Source organism: Rattus rattus, chromosome 4, assembly GCF_011064425.1.
Source record: "Rattus rattus isolate New Zealand chromosome 4, Rrattus_CSIRO_v1, whole genome shotgun sequence".
Classification (NCBI taxonomy): Eukaryota; Metazoa; Chordata; class Mammalia; order Rodentia; family Muridae; genus Rattus; species Rattus rattus.
Window position 1 is genome coordinate 50,855,827 of NC_046157.1, and position 17,615 is coordinate 50,873,441.

Here is a 17,615-nt window from a genome sequence, read left to right on the forward strand (position 1 = left end):
GACTTTACGAAGTTGCATGGACTGCCAGGCCACACCGACAGTGGATGGAGTCATGTGCTGACTCTGTCAGCATAGTGATGGCAGCGTAGTGATGATCCTCACATAGAAGTAAGACAACATGGACTATTCTGCTACTGTCCTGGAAAGAAGAGACTATGGGCAGATTTCCCCCTCAGCCTTGTTCTCCTCAGCCTGTCTCTGTCTGCAGAACCCGTCCTCTGCTCAGCTCACTCTGTTTTATGGGACAAAGCATGGCCTTATTCTAGAATCACAATAAAGCCAGTCAAGATCTTTATAAATTGGACTGGAGAGATGGCTCAGTGGTTAAGGTCACCGACTGCTCTTCCAGAGGTCCTGAACTCAAATCCCAGCAAACACATGGTGGCTCATAACCATCTGTAATGAGATCTAATGTACTCTTCTGGTGTGCTTGAAGATAGCTACAGTGTACTTATATATAATAAATAAGTAAATCTTTAAAAAAAAATCTTTATAAATTATGCTGTGTGCTGGGGCGCATGCTTGAAACTCCAACACTTGGTAGGCAGGCAGGGAGCATTCAGCCAGGGCTCTGCAGAGAGACTGTATCTTAAACTAAGATGTCTTTAAAATAAACTGCTGTGGTTTTGCTATTTGTATAGGAAATCCGTCTTTTAGTAATGTAAGAAGAAACGGAATTAAATAAAGTAGGCTGGGCTGGGTGAGTGTCCAGCATTTACAATTAGAAGCATCATCAATGAGTGTGGCCAGGTTCTGGGCTAGGATATCATGTAAGCAGGAGGACTGTGTTCAAATCTCCAGAACCCATCGAGAAGGCTGGGCCTGGCCAAAATCATGTCTGTGACCTCAGTGCTGTTGGGAGTGGATGGAAGGATGGAAGGATTGCTGGCCTTCTTGGAGGCCAGTCTAGCTCCAGGTTCAGTGAGAGGCAGACTGTCTCAATGAGGTAAGGCAACAGACTGACAGAGGAAGACACCTCCTCTGGCCTTTGCATGTGTGTACATGCAAATACATGTGACTATACCACACACACACACACACACACACACACACACACACACACACACACACACACACACACAACGTCTGGTCAGGAACTGGAGGTGTAACTCAGTTGAGTGAGTACCCTCATCAAAGCCCTTGGTTTGATCCCCAGCACTGTATAAAGGCACAGAGCCGGCTGTGGGGGTGCACCTGCAATCCTAGCTCTAAAAGGTGGAGGCCAGAGGCTCACAAGTTCAAGGTCACCCTCAGCTACACCACACCTTGTCTCGAAGAAGACTTTAGGTCAGCAGCCTGAGTGGGTCCCCAGCACTCTCACCAGCGTCTCCAGGGAAGAGTGTCTGTCCACAGTGCTGAGGGAAACCCTGTGACAGTGGACAGGGTTGTTTTTACTTCCCTCAATAGCCATTTATTGTTAGCTTTGTCTTACTCAGCGCCTCTGGGGCTGTCAGGGAATATGTGAACTGAGCAGAGCACTAGCTCTACTGAAGTTCAGACATCATCAGAGGCATAGGAGACCTCACTGCCACCAAGTCAGAAAAGTGCAGGGACAGGGGGAGGCAGTGGCCTCAGCTAGAGACAATGTCTTACCTTTCCTGCTGACAGGAAATCTCAACACCACAGATGAAGCCAAAACTGCCCGAAACATGCAATACATGCTATGCCACAGATCGGATATCTTAAATAAGGATGTTAGTGGTTCATGTTAGCATATGCTAACTGTGTTTACTTACTTAGGGCCAAAGGGACCTATGGACTGGAGTTTCAGGAAGCCCTATGAGTGAACATTCCTGAAAAGCCATGTTTAGCTGTGAACAAAACTCCTGGATGGACTTCCTGTGTCTACGAAGACTGAAAGGCCGGTTGGAATTTCAGAGCGGTGGGGAGGTCAGGATTCTGTAGGTTCAGAGGGTAATTACTTCTCTGCACCCACGCACGCACGCATGCACGCACGTTACATTAACTGGCTATGAGGGTGTTTTGCTGTGTTTTCAGCCATTCACTGCTGTCCCAGCAGGTGCTGGCAGCATGGCTGTGTGGTCATTTCTATAGCCCACAAGATCTGCTTTCTATGTGTAAATGTTAGGTGATCACCAATTCTTTGAGATTACTGTGTTGAAAGTGGGACGGCTAGCAGACAAGCCTTGTTTGTATCAGGAAGGGGAGACGATGTGGATGGATAAAGAGCTAGAACTGGTGCTGGAGGAGAACAGAGTACAGCTGAGAGGTACCACAGAGAGAACCACACAGTGGAGTCTCAGTGCAGACTGCATCTGGTTGGCTAGCTGAGGGAGTGTGCCCAGCACAAAGGCTGACAGCAGGCTCATACTATACAGCTGTCTCAGCGTCTTTATTATGAAACCCCAAGTGGGACCCCCCAAAAGCCCCCACAATGTACAGGGCTGATTTTAGCATCTGGAACAGCCACCCCTTGTCTACTCTGTATCTGAACTAACACTGGGACAGTAGCTTCCTTCCACTGAACCGAGAGTTAGGAAAGCTGTCAGACAGCATCTTAGGCAACACAGCCTCCTCCATCTCCTCACCCCTGCCCTTCTGGTGTACCCACTCATGTTGCCTGGATTTATGACTTTGTTCTGTAAAACTAAAAATTCTGTGAAACTACTCCACATTAGAACATAGAATTTGGGGTAACTTAAATCTGTGTTCCTAGGCCATGGGTCCCTTAAAATGGCTCCAGAATGAACTATCTTAATCCCTTTAAGATGAGAGCTATGAACCAGGAGGTGGTGGCACACGCCTTTAATCCCAGCACCAGGAGGCAGAGACAGGGGGATCTCTGAGTTTGCCAGCCTGGTCTACAGAGTGAGTTCCAGGATACCAGGATACACAGAGAAACCCTGTCTTGAAAAACAAAACAAAATAAAACAAAACAACAACAAAGATGATTGCTGTGGCTTTCACACTGAAGCCTCTCAGTCCAAAGCCTGGGCAGCCAAGGCTCCACAGAGAAAAGAGAGGCATAGACAGAGACTCATCTGGGTCGGGCATGGTGCCACTGGCTTGTGATTTCAGTATTCAGGAGGCTAAATGGAGAAACGAATGCCCAGAGAATGAGACTAGCCTGGGCTACTCGGGGAGACTCAGTTTCAAAGAACCAAAACAATACAGCAGCGCCTCCCAACAATGCCCTGGCCCCCAAGACAAAACCCACACAAATGACCTAGGGCTTGTGAGGGGCATCTAAGGTTCAATTACGAGTAACCGTGTTGGGGGACAACGAGGATGGAGACCACTGGTCACCGCATCTCTCTCTCCATCTTGCCCTCTCTGATCTGCATGAGTCCCTTTATTTTTCTTCAAGACGCCAGTGGATAAACATCTTTATGACATGGGCTAAAACTGCCCTAAGCAATGCCAACTGTAAATTGTCACCTTGCCAGACTGTGCCCCTCATGTGAGGGCTACCACAGAACCAGTGCTGATGCCACAGCCAGGCCACACCTTAGCCAGGCCTGCCATGAGCATCCCCTGCCTATGCCTTAATTGATGTTCTGTGCAAACCTAGAGTGCCTGTTAGGGCTCTGAGGAGAGCCTGGGGACACAAGCCCTTTGTTTGTGCTTGTGGCTGGTGCACTGGGCCAGTATTCAAGCTTAGCTTGATGGGGCTTCTAGCAGTTCCTGTTCTTGTTGCTGTGACCAAATAACTGAAAACAAACCTTGTAAGGCCAGGGGGGTGGGGCGAAAGGTGGAGGATGTGGGGGTGGGGATGTTGGTAATTCCAGCTTACATTTTGAAGTGGTAATTCTTTCTCAGTGGGGACCAGCTGGATATACTGCATTCACCTCAGAAGCGGAGAGCAAACAGGAAGTGGAACAGGAGGCAGAGAGCAAAAACAGGAAGTGGAGCAGGAGGCAGAGAGCAAAAACAGGAAGTGGGGCAGGAGGCAGAAAGCAAACAGGAAGTGGGGCAGGAGGCAGAGAGCAAAAACAGGAAATGGGGCAGGAAGCAGAGAGCAAACAGGAAGTGGGGCAGGAGGCAGAGAGCAAACAGGAAGTAGGTCCTAGCTATAAAGCCTTAAGGCTCTGTCACTGAGATCCTTCCTCCAGAGACTCCCACTTCTGATGGTTCCATATTCTTCCCCAACAGTGCCACCAGCCAGGGCCCATGTTGAAGCATGCGCGCGCGCGCGCACACACACACACACACACACACCCGCACACAAACCACACACACACACACACACACACACCACACACACACGCACACGTGCACACACACACGCATACACAGGCACACGCACACACACATTCACATACACACACACTCGCACACACAGACACACACACCACACACACGCGTGCACGCACACACATGCGTGCACACACACGCACACACACATGTACACACATGCATCTCCCTCCTCATCTCCCCTCATCTTACACTGCGAAGCAAAAAAACCAACAAAATAAAAGCCAGTCATTCCACAGTGCTATGTTAACCCCTAACATTTTGATCTGCTAGTGAGAAAAACGGTCTTTTCTAGTTTTGGCTTCCTGGGTATATCACGCTAGGAGCAAAAGTGGCCACCTCCAAAACCCAAACCCTGTCCTGTGCCAAGAGGTTTATCTCAGTGACTGAGGCCAGTAGCTCAGCCTCTGGCTGTGTTTGCTGGCCCTGACCTTTCTAGAAGGCAACACCACTGCTTTGGGCAAAGCAGAGGCAACCAAAATTGAGAGGCAAACTCTCCACTGAGTTTTAGCCAAAATTGTAAATAAATCTACTCTCCTATTTACATAAATATATTACTTTATTTTTCTGTTACTGTGGGCAAGTGTTCTAACCCAAAGCCAGTCCTTGTGGCAGGGGCCTCTGGGAAGACTCTGTCCATGAATGGACAATTCTTGGCAGGTCACTTGGATGTGTTGATGCTAAATGGCTTACTGTCCTTGGACAAAGGTGTGTCAAGAGGCAGAAGAGATGAACTGCCTAACAACAGGACAAGCTGATTTGCCTAGAAGATTCTTGGGCCAGCCAAGCTGCCTGGGAGAGGCTTAGGTCAACTGAGGTCCAGGAAAGAGGTTCTCAACAACACTTGAGCTGCGTGCAGACTGTGCAGTGCGCTCAGGTTCCCAGCTTTTGTGAGCTGTCACTCATGCTAGGGCGGGCCCTGCTGATGTCTCTGAATAACTTCTGTCCTGTAAGTAACCACAATATAAAACTCACTGATCACCAGGTTGGACTCTGCTGGGATTCTTCCTTTGGTCTGTCATCTGTTCCTATCTGGGGTAAGTGGATGTGTGTTTACACCTCCTCAGAAACAGCGTTACATGACAGAGTATATGTTAAGTGCAGACATAAACTGGGTTCTAGAGGACTGTAATTAAGTGCTATTTATATTTTCCAGAATTTTTAAACTCAAGCAATATAATTTTGTTTGGTCTTTTTCCTTGTGCCCAGCCTAAAGTAGGCACAAATACATTCACTTAAAAGGCACGAAGAACACACAGGCAAGCCATCAGCGAAGCCCTGAGCAGTTATAAAAGCTCTAAGCCATCCTGGGAGGTCTGTAAATGTGTTATGAGGAAGAATTCATATCTAATTTATAGTTGGCTATATATTCTAAGCATATGTATTCTACAGGTATGCACATATAGAAGACCAGAATCCTGAACTTTATGCTTAGAACAATGCTTTCTCAGATGGCCATGGCAGTCCCCAGCGGTGTAACCGCGAGTAGGTTGGTACCTGTGGGGAGGAGGGGCTTCAGTAGAACAGGAGGGGAGTGAGAGGGTATTGGTAAATAAATTCCATCAAGACATCCTATGAAAATGTCAAAGAAAAATTATTACAAATTCAAAACTGGTCTCCTTTTAATAAAACACACACACACACACACACACACACACACACACATGCACACACGCACGCACCCTGTATTTAAATTAAGGAACAAAGGTTTTTACAGAGCAAGAAAAGCTCTTGTGGATTTCTCTTTTTTTTTTTTTTTCCTTAGAGAAATTAAATCTTAAGAAAATCACTTTATTGGGGCTGGAGAGATGGCTCAGTGGTTAAGAGCACTGACTATGCTTCTCAAGGTCCTGAGTTCAATTTCCAGCACCCACATGGTGGCTCACAACCACCTGTAATGGGATCCAAAGTCCTCTACAGCTACAGTGTACCGATATACATAAATAAATCTAAAAAATAAAAACCCCAAAAAATAAAAACGAAAAAAAAAAAACCCGACTATATTTAAGATTCTGTTTTTTTTAAGGCTGGCTTGAAAAATCTCTCTCCCTCTCCCTCTCCCTCAGGTATCACATACGACAGGCTGGTCTGCCATCCAGGCTGTGCAAGCTCATCTAGCATAGTGCTGCAGAGTGGATGTGTGGGGGAGCAGAAAGTAGGGTTGCCAGACCCCCTGGGGCTGGAAACACAACAGTATGAGCTGCCTGATATGAGTGCAGCTGTATCTAAGTGACTGTCTCTTGTGAGCTTCCCAAAACCTTTACAACATTTGTAAAGTCTACTTAATTGGTTAAAAGATTATGAGAAACTCAATCCTAGTAGGGAACTTGTAACTTTGTTATACTAGACCCAACATTTTCTACCTGCTTTTTGTTCACTATGATGCGCTTTCTTGAAAAACCCAAGTAGCACTTTCATCCTTGTTTATATAATAGGACTCTTTTTGTTTGTTTTTCAAGATTTCTCTGTGTAGCCCTGGCTGTCCTGGAACTCACTCTATAGACCCTGTTGGCCCCAAACTCAGAGATCTGTCTGCTTCTGCCTCCCAAATGCTGGGATTACAGGCCGGTGTCACCACCACCAGCCTAGAAGGGCTCTTAATGGATAATTCTTTTTTTTAAAACAAAATGTATTTTAATTTACTTTTCTATGTGCATGGGTGTTCTGCCTACATGTATGCCTGTGCAGCTCATGTGTGCCTGATACCCATGGTGTTAGGGCTCAGTGACAGAGCACCTCGACAGCTCCGGGCCAAGGTATGCCACAAAAACCACACCGTGCAATAGATCTCACACAGAGGTTAGCCGGGAGGGCCATGGATCGAAAGGCCACTCAGAGTGGGATGGGGGGAGGGGGGGAAAGAACAGAGTATGTGACGGCAGGGACCTTTTAAAGGGCATTTGGTGACTGGTGATGATGTAGCTTAGCTAGTGCTGAGTTGCTGAAGGCATGCTGGAGGAAATGCCTGACTTCTAACCCATGGGGCCATAAAAGGGCACGGATTCCCTGGATCTGGCATTGCAAGTGGTTGAGATGCTCCTCTCTGTATTAGTATACAGGCGCTCTGCCGGCCTACCCTTGAGGCCCTGGCAACTACTTGTGACGTGACCTGCTGCCACAGGTGCACAGGTGTGTGCTGCTTGCAGAAGGTCCCACCAGCCACTCAGCAGCTGTCTGTCCTCAGGGCCGGCCTGTCTGCCTGTCTGTCTGTCTGTCTGTCTCCCTCTCTTTCTCTCTCTCTGTCCTTTCTCTTCCCTCATGGCTCTGCTTCCATCTGTCTGCCATCTACATCCCCTCCCCGCCAAGCATTTTACATGGATCCGTTGTGTAGCATAACTTCTCAGGGACAAATTTTGGCATGGGGATGTCAAAGGTACCTCCTCATCCCCATTATATTTTATAACAACGTGGGTGCTGGGAACTGAACTTGGATCCCCTATGGGAGGAACAAGTGTTCTTGGCCACTGACCCAACTCTCCAGTCCCAACACTCTCAAAGGTATCCTGAGGGAACTGAGCTTTGTGAACTGATGATCCCAGAAAAAAAGCTGCCACACTGTTAGACATCGAGGACTGTGGAGACTTGGAAAGCTGCGGATATAGAGCTGAGGTCTCTCTGGACTGCCGTTAGTTCAGTATCAGAATTCATTTCCACACCACTGACTGACTTAGCATCCTTTCAACTACCAGACAAAACCCAGAAAAGCTAAAGACATGATCTGATAGCCTCTAACCTTAGAGGAGATCTTGGCCTGCCATCACCTGGCTGCCCGATGCCCCCACTGACTACTGAGTGTGCCTTGCTCCATGGCTTTCTTCTTCTTGTGACAATGAAAGGCCATCCAATTGCTTCTGGTATTGGAGCACATCATTCACAGCAACCCAAAGCTGTGCTCTGGGCCAGGGCCACTCATCCGGCTCAGAGTAAACTCTGACTCCTTTTGAGGAATGTGCTTAGCATTGGCTGCTTGTTTTAGAGTAATTTAAATTTAACTCTGCCCGGTCTGTAATTCCACAGGAGTAACTTTGTCCTATGGTGCTGTCACTTTAGGTGGACTCCAGGGGAACTCCAGGGCCGCCTCTTTGTCATTACCAGGACAGACTGAAACCCAGGATGGCTCACCAGGAATGCCTTCAGACACAAGGGAGAGCTGTGGGATGGAAATGCTGTACTGACCCACAGTGAGTGAGCGCCCTTTGCGGATGTCCACTGGCTTCCAACCTCGGCTCCTGCTGCACTCAGCCCTGCTTTGGCCCTCCAGAATAGCAGCTCAGAGCCTTTTAAATGCCTCAGCTGCCCTGATGGACTCCATGTGGAGATGCAGTAAAAGGTGTTCGGATGTCACAGAGCCCCAAATCCCTCGGGTCTCAGAAGTGTCCATGAAACCAGAGCGATTTTAACAGCCCAAGCAGCCAAAACCTGTTTTCCTAAAGTGACGACTGTCAGGCTGGAGGTATGTGGGACAAAGAAGAACCCGCCCCCCTCCACCAGCAAGAAGCCAGTGCTTGTAGGACTCCAAGGGCAGAACAAAGAGATTCCCGCCAGGTTGCATGCTTACAAAAGCCTGCACGAAACACTGGACAAAGCGAAACACTGGACAAAGCACACACTTAGTTCCGGATTCCCAAGTGACCACTAGACTCAGGACACATGTACTGATCCCCCAAACACAGTCCCTCTTGGTGATTTCAGGAACCTCCTATTGTGAGACCCTGACCCCCCTCCAAGCCCATAACTAATCCTGAATAAATCTGCCTTTTGCTTAGGGGTCCATGGGTAAATCTACACATGCTATTTCCTGGCCTTTGCTCTGTCCTTCCTTAACTTGCTATAACTTGGTTTGGGGAAGACAGAGGCAGAAGAAAAAATTCTTTTCCTCCAGATTTTGATCAAAACTGTAAACAAACTCAAGAGCGATAAAACTGTCTTCTTTTTATCCCAGGCAGAAGTCACAGCCAAGCATTACCCGTGGAGGGCTCTGTGGCAGCTTGGTCACCAACCTGCAGGCTGCTACCGTGCCTTCCTGAAAAGCAAGAAGAGACCTGCAAACTCCCTGCAGGGACTGCCTGAATCACTGTGCTAACCGTTCTCTGCTTAGACTCTGACGAGGAATAGCCTGATGCTCAACGAGTTCTGGGAGTTTGTGTTTATGTGCTTTGCCCTCTGTTCCTGTACACAGAATAACTCATATTCCTGTTGGTTTGATTCCTCAGTCTTCCTTCAACTAGAAAAGCCGCTTCCACTGCAGGCCTGCTGGAATACTGGAACAAAATGTTGCCTGTTTAAGCAGAATAAGAGCTTTAAGATTTATTTATTTGGGTTGGAGAGATGGCTCAGCCGTTAAAGGCTAGGCTCATAACCAAAAATATAAGATTTATTGAGTTTTACTTTAGGGTGTTTTGTCTGTAAGTATGTGTGCACAGATGTATGGAGTACCGCTGGAGTCCATTGGAGGGCGCCAGAACCTCTGCAGCTGGAGTTACACATGGTTGTGGGTTGCCATGTGGGTGGGGGACACTGGACCTGAGTCCTCTGCAAGAGCAGCTGGTGCTTGTAATCACTGAGGCATCTCTTGAGCCTCAACTACGAGGTGAAAGCAGGAAGATCAGAAGTTCAAAGTTATTCTGGGCAACTCAGCAAGACCGTGTCTCAAATAGGAATTGTAGAGTGATGTGGTATACAGCTCAGCAGTCCTGGCTAGTCCCCGACAGCACAGACACAGTGAACCCAGCCTTGGGCATGGTGCTGTAGGCCTATGACCCAAGCCCTGAGGGAAGAAGACTCAGAGTTTAGAGTTAACCTGAGCTACACAGCAAGACCATTTCTCAGAAAACAGGGGCCAGGAGGAAAGAGAAGCAGGTTAGATGTTGGTCAACAGAGAGATGAAGAAAAATGCACTAAAAACCATAGCCGTGTAAGGAAAGATAAATGATGACTTTTGCAGGAGACAGAGACAACTGGAAACCATTGTGTTAGCAAAATAAGACAGGCCCAGAAAACAAATAGTGTGACCTTTCTATCTGTACACAGGCAACTGTGTGTGTATAGGTGCACGTGAATATGCATGCGCGTGCGCGCGTGTGTGTCGTGAAGCCAGAATGGGATTGTAAGAGGGTAGGCACAGTCCTAAGGAAGGTGGGAGATGCAGAGGATGATGGGACGTAAGTATTCCTGGACGGCAGCATCTTACATGTGAGCGTGACAGGGCACGAGAAGGCAAAGCTTCCTCCATCTTGTATGTGAGTCTGTGTCAGGGGCCATAATAGGACAAGTGAATAACTAGCAGGTGATCGTCCTGAGATGGTCTGCTAGGAATTAGCCACCCCTTTTGAGCAGCTCTCTGCAGGTCTATGAAGATGCACTGTTTTGCAGTGATGCTATATAGATAAATAGATGATTTCTTAATTCTTAATGATGACCTATAAGAATTCCTAAAGTTGTAACAGTCACTATTAAGCTCTTGTATATGGGACTGCTACTAGACCCTTTTCTGATAGTCAAACTGCAGTGAGAACTCTGCCAGTCTCCCAGGTGTCACCAGTTAATTGCTCTTAGATGGTAACCAGACTTTCTACTACTCAGAGCACATTCCAAGAGGTTGTAAAACAATTAACCAAAGGTCATAAAAAAGGAGTTAACGATTTATTATAGGTGCTAGGACAGAGGATAAAATATTGACTGGGTTTATTTATGGACAACTTCACTAATAACTTAGTTATGGTTTTAAACCTGTGGAGCTGTGACAGGGATGGATGTTTAGCCAGATAATTACTCCTAATGGATATGCAAGCAAGCATTCTCTGTTGTAAACTTCTATTTCAATTTATCATTGATTTTATGTTAGAACTTGTGATGGACTCTTTAACATGTGACCATGCATTCTGAAAGACGTAGAAGAGCTGAGGACAAAGAGAAGAAAGGAGAGATATTTTTTCCCTTTCCCTGCTTGGGATCTTTCCGCTTTCTCACTTAGCTAGCTTTCACAGGAAACTTTTTACAACTTAGTAATAAACACTATAATCACTTTTCAAAGTGTCCCTTTTTCTTCCGGACTAGCAGGCAGAAAGTTGAGAGTTGAGCAGTTCCTGCAGAGATGGAACAAAGGCCACATTACTTACTCCCCGCCTCCCCGCTGTCAGGCTACAGGTGTCCATCCCCTAAGCCAGCAGCAGCCTTTCACCCTCAGAAAGAGCAAGAAACTTTTTAGGGATTGTTTTTTAGACTTTATTATCAGCATTTCAGAGTTAGAGAACTAGAACGTCCAGAGACCCTCAGACTTTAAAGCCACACCAGAGTCCTGACACTACTCTCTCCAGTCTGGGAGGCTCCTGGCAAATGTGACAGGGCAGGACAAGGCAAAGCTTCCTCCATCTTGTGTTCATGCTCAGCCCACGTCAGGTTTAACTAGAATTTGATTTATTTGATGGAGAATCCTGCGGAAAACTGCCCAACTCTATTCTAGGACCAGAGGCCAAGATGCCCCCAGCTAACTTACTTTAGCTCTTGTCAACTGTTTGCTTGAGCAAACCTCCCCTGCAGCTGCAGAGGGAGACAACAGGATGTCTCTTCTGCCTTAAAAGCCCCTTGGTCTAAATGCCCCAGGCCACACTGAGGTCCTGAATACCTGAGTGTCCTACCAGCCGTACCAGCCGCTGGATAGACTTCCAGTGGGGCTATAACTGTCTGAGTGGTCGTCTGGAGAGTCAAGGAATACTGTACATCTATGTTTAAATTGAAGTCTGTGGTTAAAAAGAACAGCCACGGACCCTACTCAGTATTAGTAACTGTAGAACCATAATGTATCCTAAGTGTATCATGACTTTTTCTTTTCTTTTTCTTTTTTTTTTTTTTTCCCCCGGAGCTGGGGACCGAACCCAGGGCCTTGCGCTTGCTAGGCAAGGCCTCTACCACTGAGCTAAATCCCCAACCCCCTCTTTTCTTTTTCTTGAGGTGGAGTCTCACTAAGTAGCCATGGAATTCACTATGTGGCCTGGAACTCATAGCAATCCCCCTGCCTCAGCTCCCTGATTTTAGCATTCTTGTCCTCAAGTGCTGGGATTATAGGCATGAGCCACACCACATCTGGGTAAATTTTACTGTTTCTACAACATTTTAATTTTCTTATGAACACATGTTGCTTTTATATTGGGGCAAGGAGAAAGTTTCAAGGAGAACTTCCTGGGAGGAGAAAGATTCATGCTTCCGAGATATCTGTGTCCAACAATCAGGACAGCGTCTCACAGACTCCCCAGCAGGTGGGCAGCTCTAATGTGACACAACAAACCTGCCCCAAGCCTGCTTGGTCTTCACTAACAGAAGAGATTCAGAACACAGGCCAAGCTATGCTACCATTCTGGGTAAGATTTGTTAGCAGTATGGCGCTATTACAGACTGACTACAGGACTGCCGACCTTTTCCAGCAGTCCCACATACACACCTGAAGGTCTTTTTGGTCCTTCTTGCTTTCCAGGTTGGGTGTTCTTGTTACAAAGTCATTCAGCATGCTGTTGAGAGACAATCAGCTTCTGGTCAAAACGTTTCAGAAGTAAAATAAAATGTATTCTATAGAGAACACTGTATCTGTGTGAACGTGGAGATTCCATACCTGAGAAGCAGAAAGTATCCAGGGGGAGCCAGGTTCAGCTGCACAGCCTCCTTCAGGACACCCAGGAGCGAAGGGAAGGCCTCCTGCAGGTCTGGTATGGAAAGCCTGTTTGAAAAACAAAGCCAGGAACTGGAGCCTAAGCGGACAAAGTCCTTTCTGAGAAGCTTTAGATGCAGGGGAGCACCTGGGAGAACAGCTCACTGGCCTCATGTTGCCTGTTTCAGCTTATCACAGTCTCTGCAAGCTCAGTTTAGTACCAGGGCAAGCATCTGCAGTTAGGGTACCTGGAGTCCAGCTTCTGACATGTGGAGCATTTTGGGTTTCACTCTCTGTAAACTAGAAGCCTCAGCCGGCTGATCAGCCTTCATTTCTGGCCATGCTTGTCCAGCACTGAGGACAGCAAGCATCATGGATGGTAAAGACGAGGCGTAAGGGAAGGTGAACACACCAGGGACCATGACCCAGGGCAGCTCTCGGGTGGGTCAGCGAGGAGGGTGCTGACATCTCGGCAGCATGGTTTGCTAAAGCGCAGATGCAGTCAGAGGGCCCCAGGTCCACGCCCTGGTGCCTGCCTACCTTACTGTCTCTTGTTCCACCTTGGTGACTCCTCCTCTGCGGCAGAAGGATGATAAAAACCTACTCTGAAGCTGCGGGCAGCTCAGAGCCACGGAGGTAGGTGGTGTCACAGTAGCACTGGCTTTTCCAGAGCGACGTGACTAGCCTAGCCCAGGGGACCACTAAGATGCTCCCAGGTGAAGATGGACACCAGAATTTAATGTCAGCCTAGTGACTGCTGGGACTGCAGTCCTCAGTTTACCTGTCTGTGGCTACAGACTGTGAAGAGGAGTAGCTGAGATGGTAACTGTGAACCACGGAGACTTCATGGGTTGTCAGAGTTATTTACTGTGAGTCCCGACCAGAACCCCAACCCAGCGACCCTGAGGGGTTTCAAGCACACGGCCTTCAGATGGTGCTACTGTTTGGGGAGGCTGTGGAATTGTGGGGGTAGGAGGCATGGCTGCCTGAGGTGCATGTGCCCCTCCATTCCTCACTCACCCCAACGCAAGTGGCCCTATCCAAGCTGTGCCTGGAGTACAGCTTAGGGCCCAGCAAGTGCTCTTCGCATGCTGGGGATCCCTGTACACCGGCCGCAGCCCTTCTCCCTTCTCTACAAGGGCTTACACTCTCCTAGCTGCGGGTCTTCTAAAGCCAGCTTCATATACATCAGACCTTCCAAAGCTTAGAAGGCCTCGGGTAAAGCTTCACTGGCATGAAGCCTCCAATGTTCAGCATGTGGACTTTAAAAATGTCAGCTCTCAGGCCTTCAGAGAGAGAAAAGTACGGATACTGAGGCCACACCCAAGCTGGGAGGAGTGAGGACACTTAAGCTCTCTGAACTAAAGTTAAGTTGCTCCTCAGTCCCTGCCAATACCAGAGGCGCCATTACCTTTGGATGAAAGCATAGCAGAACTGCAACACAGGGATGTCCACCAGGGGAGACTTCTGAAAAGGAAGGCAAGATGAGTCACTGCAGGTGGGAAGGAAGGGAAAGAAGGTAACACCATTCACTGCAGGCTGGTAGGAAGGGAAAGAAGGTAACACCATTCACTGCAGGCTGGTAGGAAGGGAAAGAAGGTAACACCATTCACTGCAGGCTGGTAGGAAGGGAAAGAAGGTAACACCATTCACTCCAGGCTGGTAGGAAGGGAAAGAAGGTAACACCATTCACTCCAGGCTGGTAGGAAGGAAAAGAAGGTAACACCATTCACTGCAGGCTGGTAGGAAGGGAAAGAAGGCAACATCACTCATTGCAAGTGGGTAGGAAGGGAAAGAAAGCAACACCACTCATTCCAGGTGAGTAGGAGGGGAAAAAGACAACACTAACCACTGCAGGCTGGTAGGAAGGGAAAGCAGGCAACACCTAGTCCCTGCAAGTGGGTAGGAAGGGAAAGACAGCAACACCACTCACTGTAAGTGGGTAGGAAGGGAGACTGTCAAAGAATTCAACAGAAAACTCAACAGGGCTGTAGTTGCTAAGGTTTGAATCTGAAACATCCCCCACAAGCCCATGGGAACACACTGGTTCCCAAAGTGAAGTGCTATTTGGTAGTCCGCTGGACCTTGGTGGGTGGATGAGGCTTCTCACTGGGGGCAGACCTTTAGAGGTCACATCCTGGTCCCTGGAAGTGCTGTGGACTGACATGAACAGTCTCCACACAAGCTCCTGCTGCTACTATGAGCTGAGTGGCCCTGCCAGGCCTCCCCTACCACAATGGACGGAGCCTCAGAAGCCATTAGTAGATACATATGTCTTCCCTTCCTCCAGCTGTTTGTCTATTCTGATAAGAATTGTGAGGGGTTGGGGATTTAGCTAGTGGTAGAGCGCTTGCCTAGCAAGCGCAAGGCCCTGGGTTTGGTCCCCAGCTCCGAAAAATAGAAAAGAAAAAAAAAAAAGAATTGTGCTTAAGTGACACAGGTTTGAGCCAAAGACTCTTTTGTGTAAACACACACTAGCAACACTAGCATATACCTGGACAACCGTGTCTGCGAGATCCCTCCCAACTTCTGGAACAGAGAGCTGGGGTGAATGTGGATCCTCATAAGTGCACAGAATGGCTTCTTGGCAAGACAGGGTTTAGTCCTTAGTGCAAGAGTTTGCCCTGCCTAGCTCAGAGATCATCAAGTCCCAACTAGCTGGAGTTATAGGAGAAAAATAACAAACCCATTCCAAATTCCTCTTAGGAAGCTATTTATAGAAGTTCAACTAAAATAACTAGAGAAATACCAAACTTCAACCAGACAGATAAAATCTGTCTTTACATCCTCTAAACAAGAAGTTACAATTTTCTGTAGACTTTTTAGTATCTTGAAAAAACACAACCCAAAGAGGCCCCACTGCTGGCTACACGGAGCGTGTGCTGTCTCCTGGGCGCGGCCCTGGCTTCTGTGGTAGTAGAGCTGACCTGACAAGGCCCCAGGATGCACCATTTCCTGGTGTCCCTCAGGGTTCTCAGACCTCGCTTCTCTTGATGGCCAGCCTACTTTAATGTCTAGGTGCAGCACTGGGTGAAGACTGACAGCCAACATCCTGGGAGAGCCACAGGCAGACGAACAGCCATGCAAGTGGTCTGTGTCCCTGGACCTGGGGCCGCAAGCACTTGGCTGATTCTCTAGTCCACCTTTCAGGTATGTTTACTGTGACCTTCCTTCTTTTTCAACCTAGAATCTAGATAAAACAAACCGAAACAACACATTTCAGTGTACTGTGCTGCCAAATCATGTGTGGATTACACATTCATGTATGTGCAGTCCATGTGTGTGCAGTCTGTGTGTACACATTTCATGTATGTGAAGTTTATGTGTGTGCAGTCTGTATGTATACAGTTTGTATGTGTGCAGTCCATGTGTATACAGTTCGTGTGCGTGCAGTCCGTGTGTGTGCAGTCCATATGTGTGCAGTCCATGTATGTGCGTGTGCTTCAGTCCATGTGTATACAGTTCGTGTGCTTGCAGTCCATGTGTATACAGTTCGTGTGCTTGCAGTCCATGTGTATACAGTCTGTGTGAATACAGTCCCTGTGTGTGCACTCCCTGTGTGTGTAGTCCGTGTGTGTGCAGTCAGTGTGTATACAGTTCGTGTGTATGCAGTCTGTGTGCATGACTAAGGATGGTCTTGATAAGGACTCATTAGATTGTGAGGCCCCCTCAGGGTTAAAGTCTCGCCTCAGAGGGAGGGACAGTGGCTGAGAAGGAGCCTGCCACCTGGAGCTAGCCTTAGCTCCTTTAACAGGCACCTGAGTAAGCTGCTGGATCTGACTGTCAACCTTGGAACGCAGTCGCCATCTGAACTACAGTGGAGACGCCCTAGCTCCTGCTGGTGGCTGCACCACTGAATCTGTCAATACGCGGCTTCCTGACTCCCCTCTGCCCTGTAACTATATAACCACGGAACCTTTTCAAAGTGGGGCACGTCCCTCAGGATAGTTTGTTTCTCTCCTCAGAACATGATCACTCAAATTTGACTCAGACAAACTATTTTCTTGTTTCCTTTCAAGTAGAACTGGTTTACAACCATACTCTAAAGCTGTCTGCTTCACCGCAACCCATGCCATCGATCTCTCCCTTCCCCAACTGTCTGGGTAAGTTCTGTCTTCTCACTGTTTTCAACTGACCCTCGACACACTCTCGCGGCCAACGGTTGACTTTGTACTGTAAAAGCTGGGCCATCGGCACAACAGCTCTTCTAGACCCTCTCTCACACACGAGACTTGAGTCACACATGAGCTGTGTCACTAGGATGATTTCTGAAGCTCCCTTCAGGGAAAGCTCATGATTGCCACAAGAATGGATGCCATCCCTCATGGTCTCTAACCACAGCTCTGTACCTGGCCTTCCTACAGCACTTTCTCCTAAGAGCTAAGGACCGTTAGTGCTCCCACGTGTGTGTCTCAGAAATGTCTCTCAGGGACGGACAGATGGCTACCCCTTTGATGTATGACCACAGGAAAGCTGGCCTCTGTTTCTCTGTGAGAGTACAGGCTAACTTCTACCAACAGCCGCTTGCTCCGCTGAGACCTCTCTCCTTCATCTGCTACCCCTCTCCCCCCATGCTGCTGTCCATGTCTGGTCTCTCCTTCCTCTAGTCATCAACACACTCCAAATCCGAACTGAGTCCTGCCCCTCCTGCCCCGCCTGCTGCCCTGATGACTGCTGAATCCCACAGGCCTGCGCCCCTGACAGAGTCTGGCTCTGTTTACTTTCTGCACCTCTCAGGTTGTGGAGCTCCTGAAGGCAG

At 48.1% G+C, this 17,615-nt stretch overlaps 1 protein-coding gene across 1 annotated transcript in view; it reads right to left on the reverse strand.

Annotated features, from left to right (window-relative positions):
* Positions 1-17,615, reverse strand: part of Dop1b (DOP1 leucine zipper like protein B) — a 95,817-nt gene that overhangs the window by 16,553 nt on the left and 61,649 nt on the right. The window contains exons 23-25 of the mRNA XM_032900396.1: positions 14,268-14,323; positions 12,821-12,925; positions 12,653-12,719 (exon numbers count right to left, since the gene is read on the reverse strand). Of these exons, the coding sequence (XP_032756287.1) occupies positions 12,653-12,719; positions 12,821-12,925; positions 14,268-14,323 (228 nt within the window). The remainder of the gene's footprint in view (positions 1-12,652; positions 12,720-12,820; positions 12,926-14,267; positions 14,324-17,615) is intronic.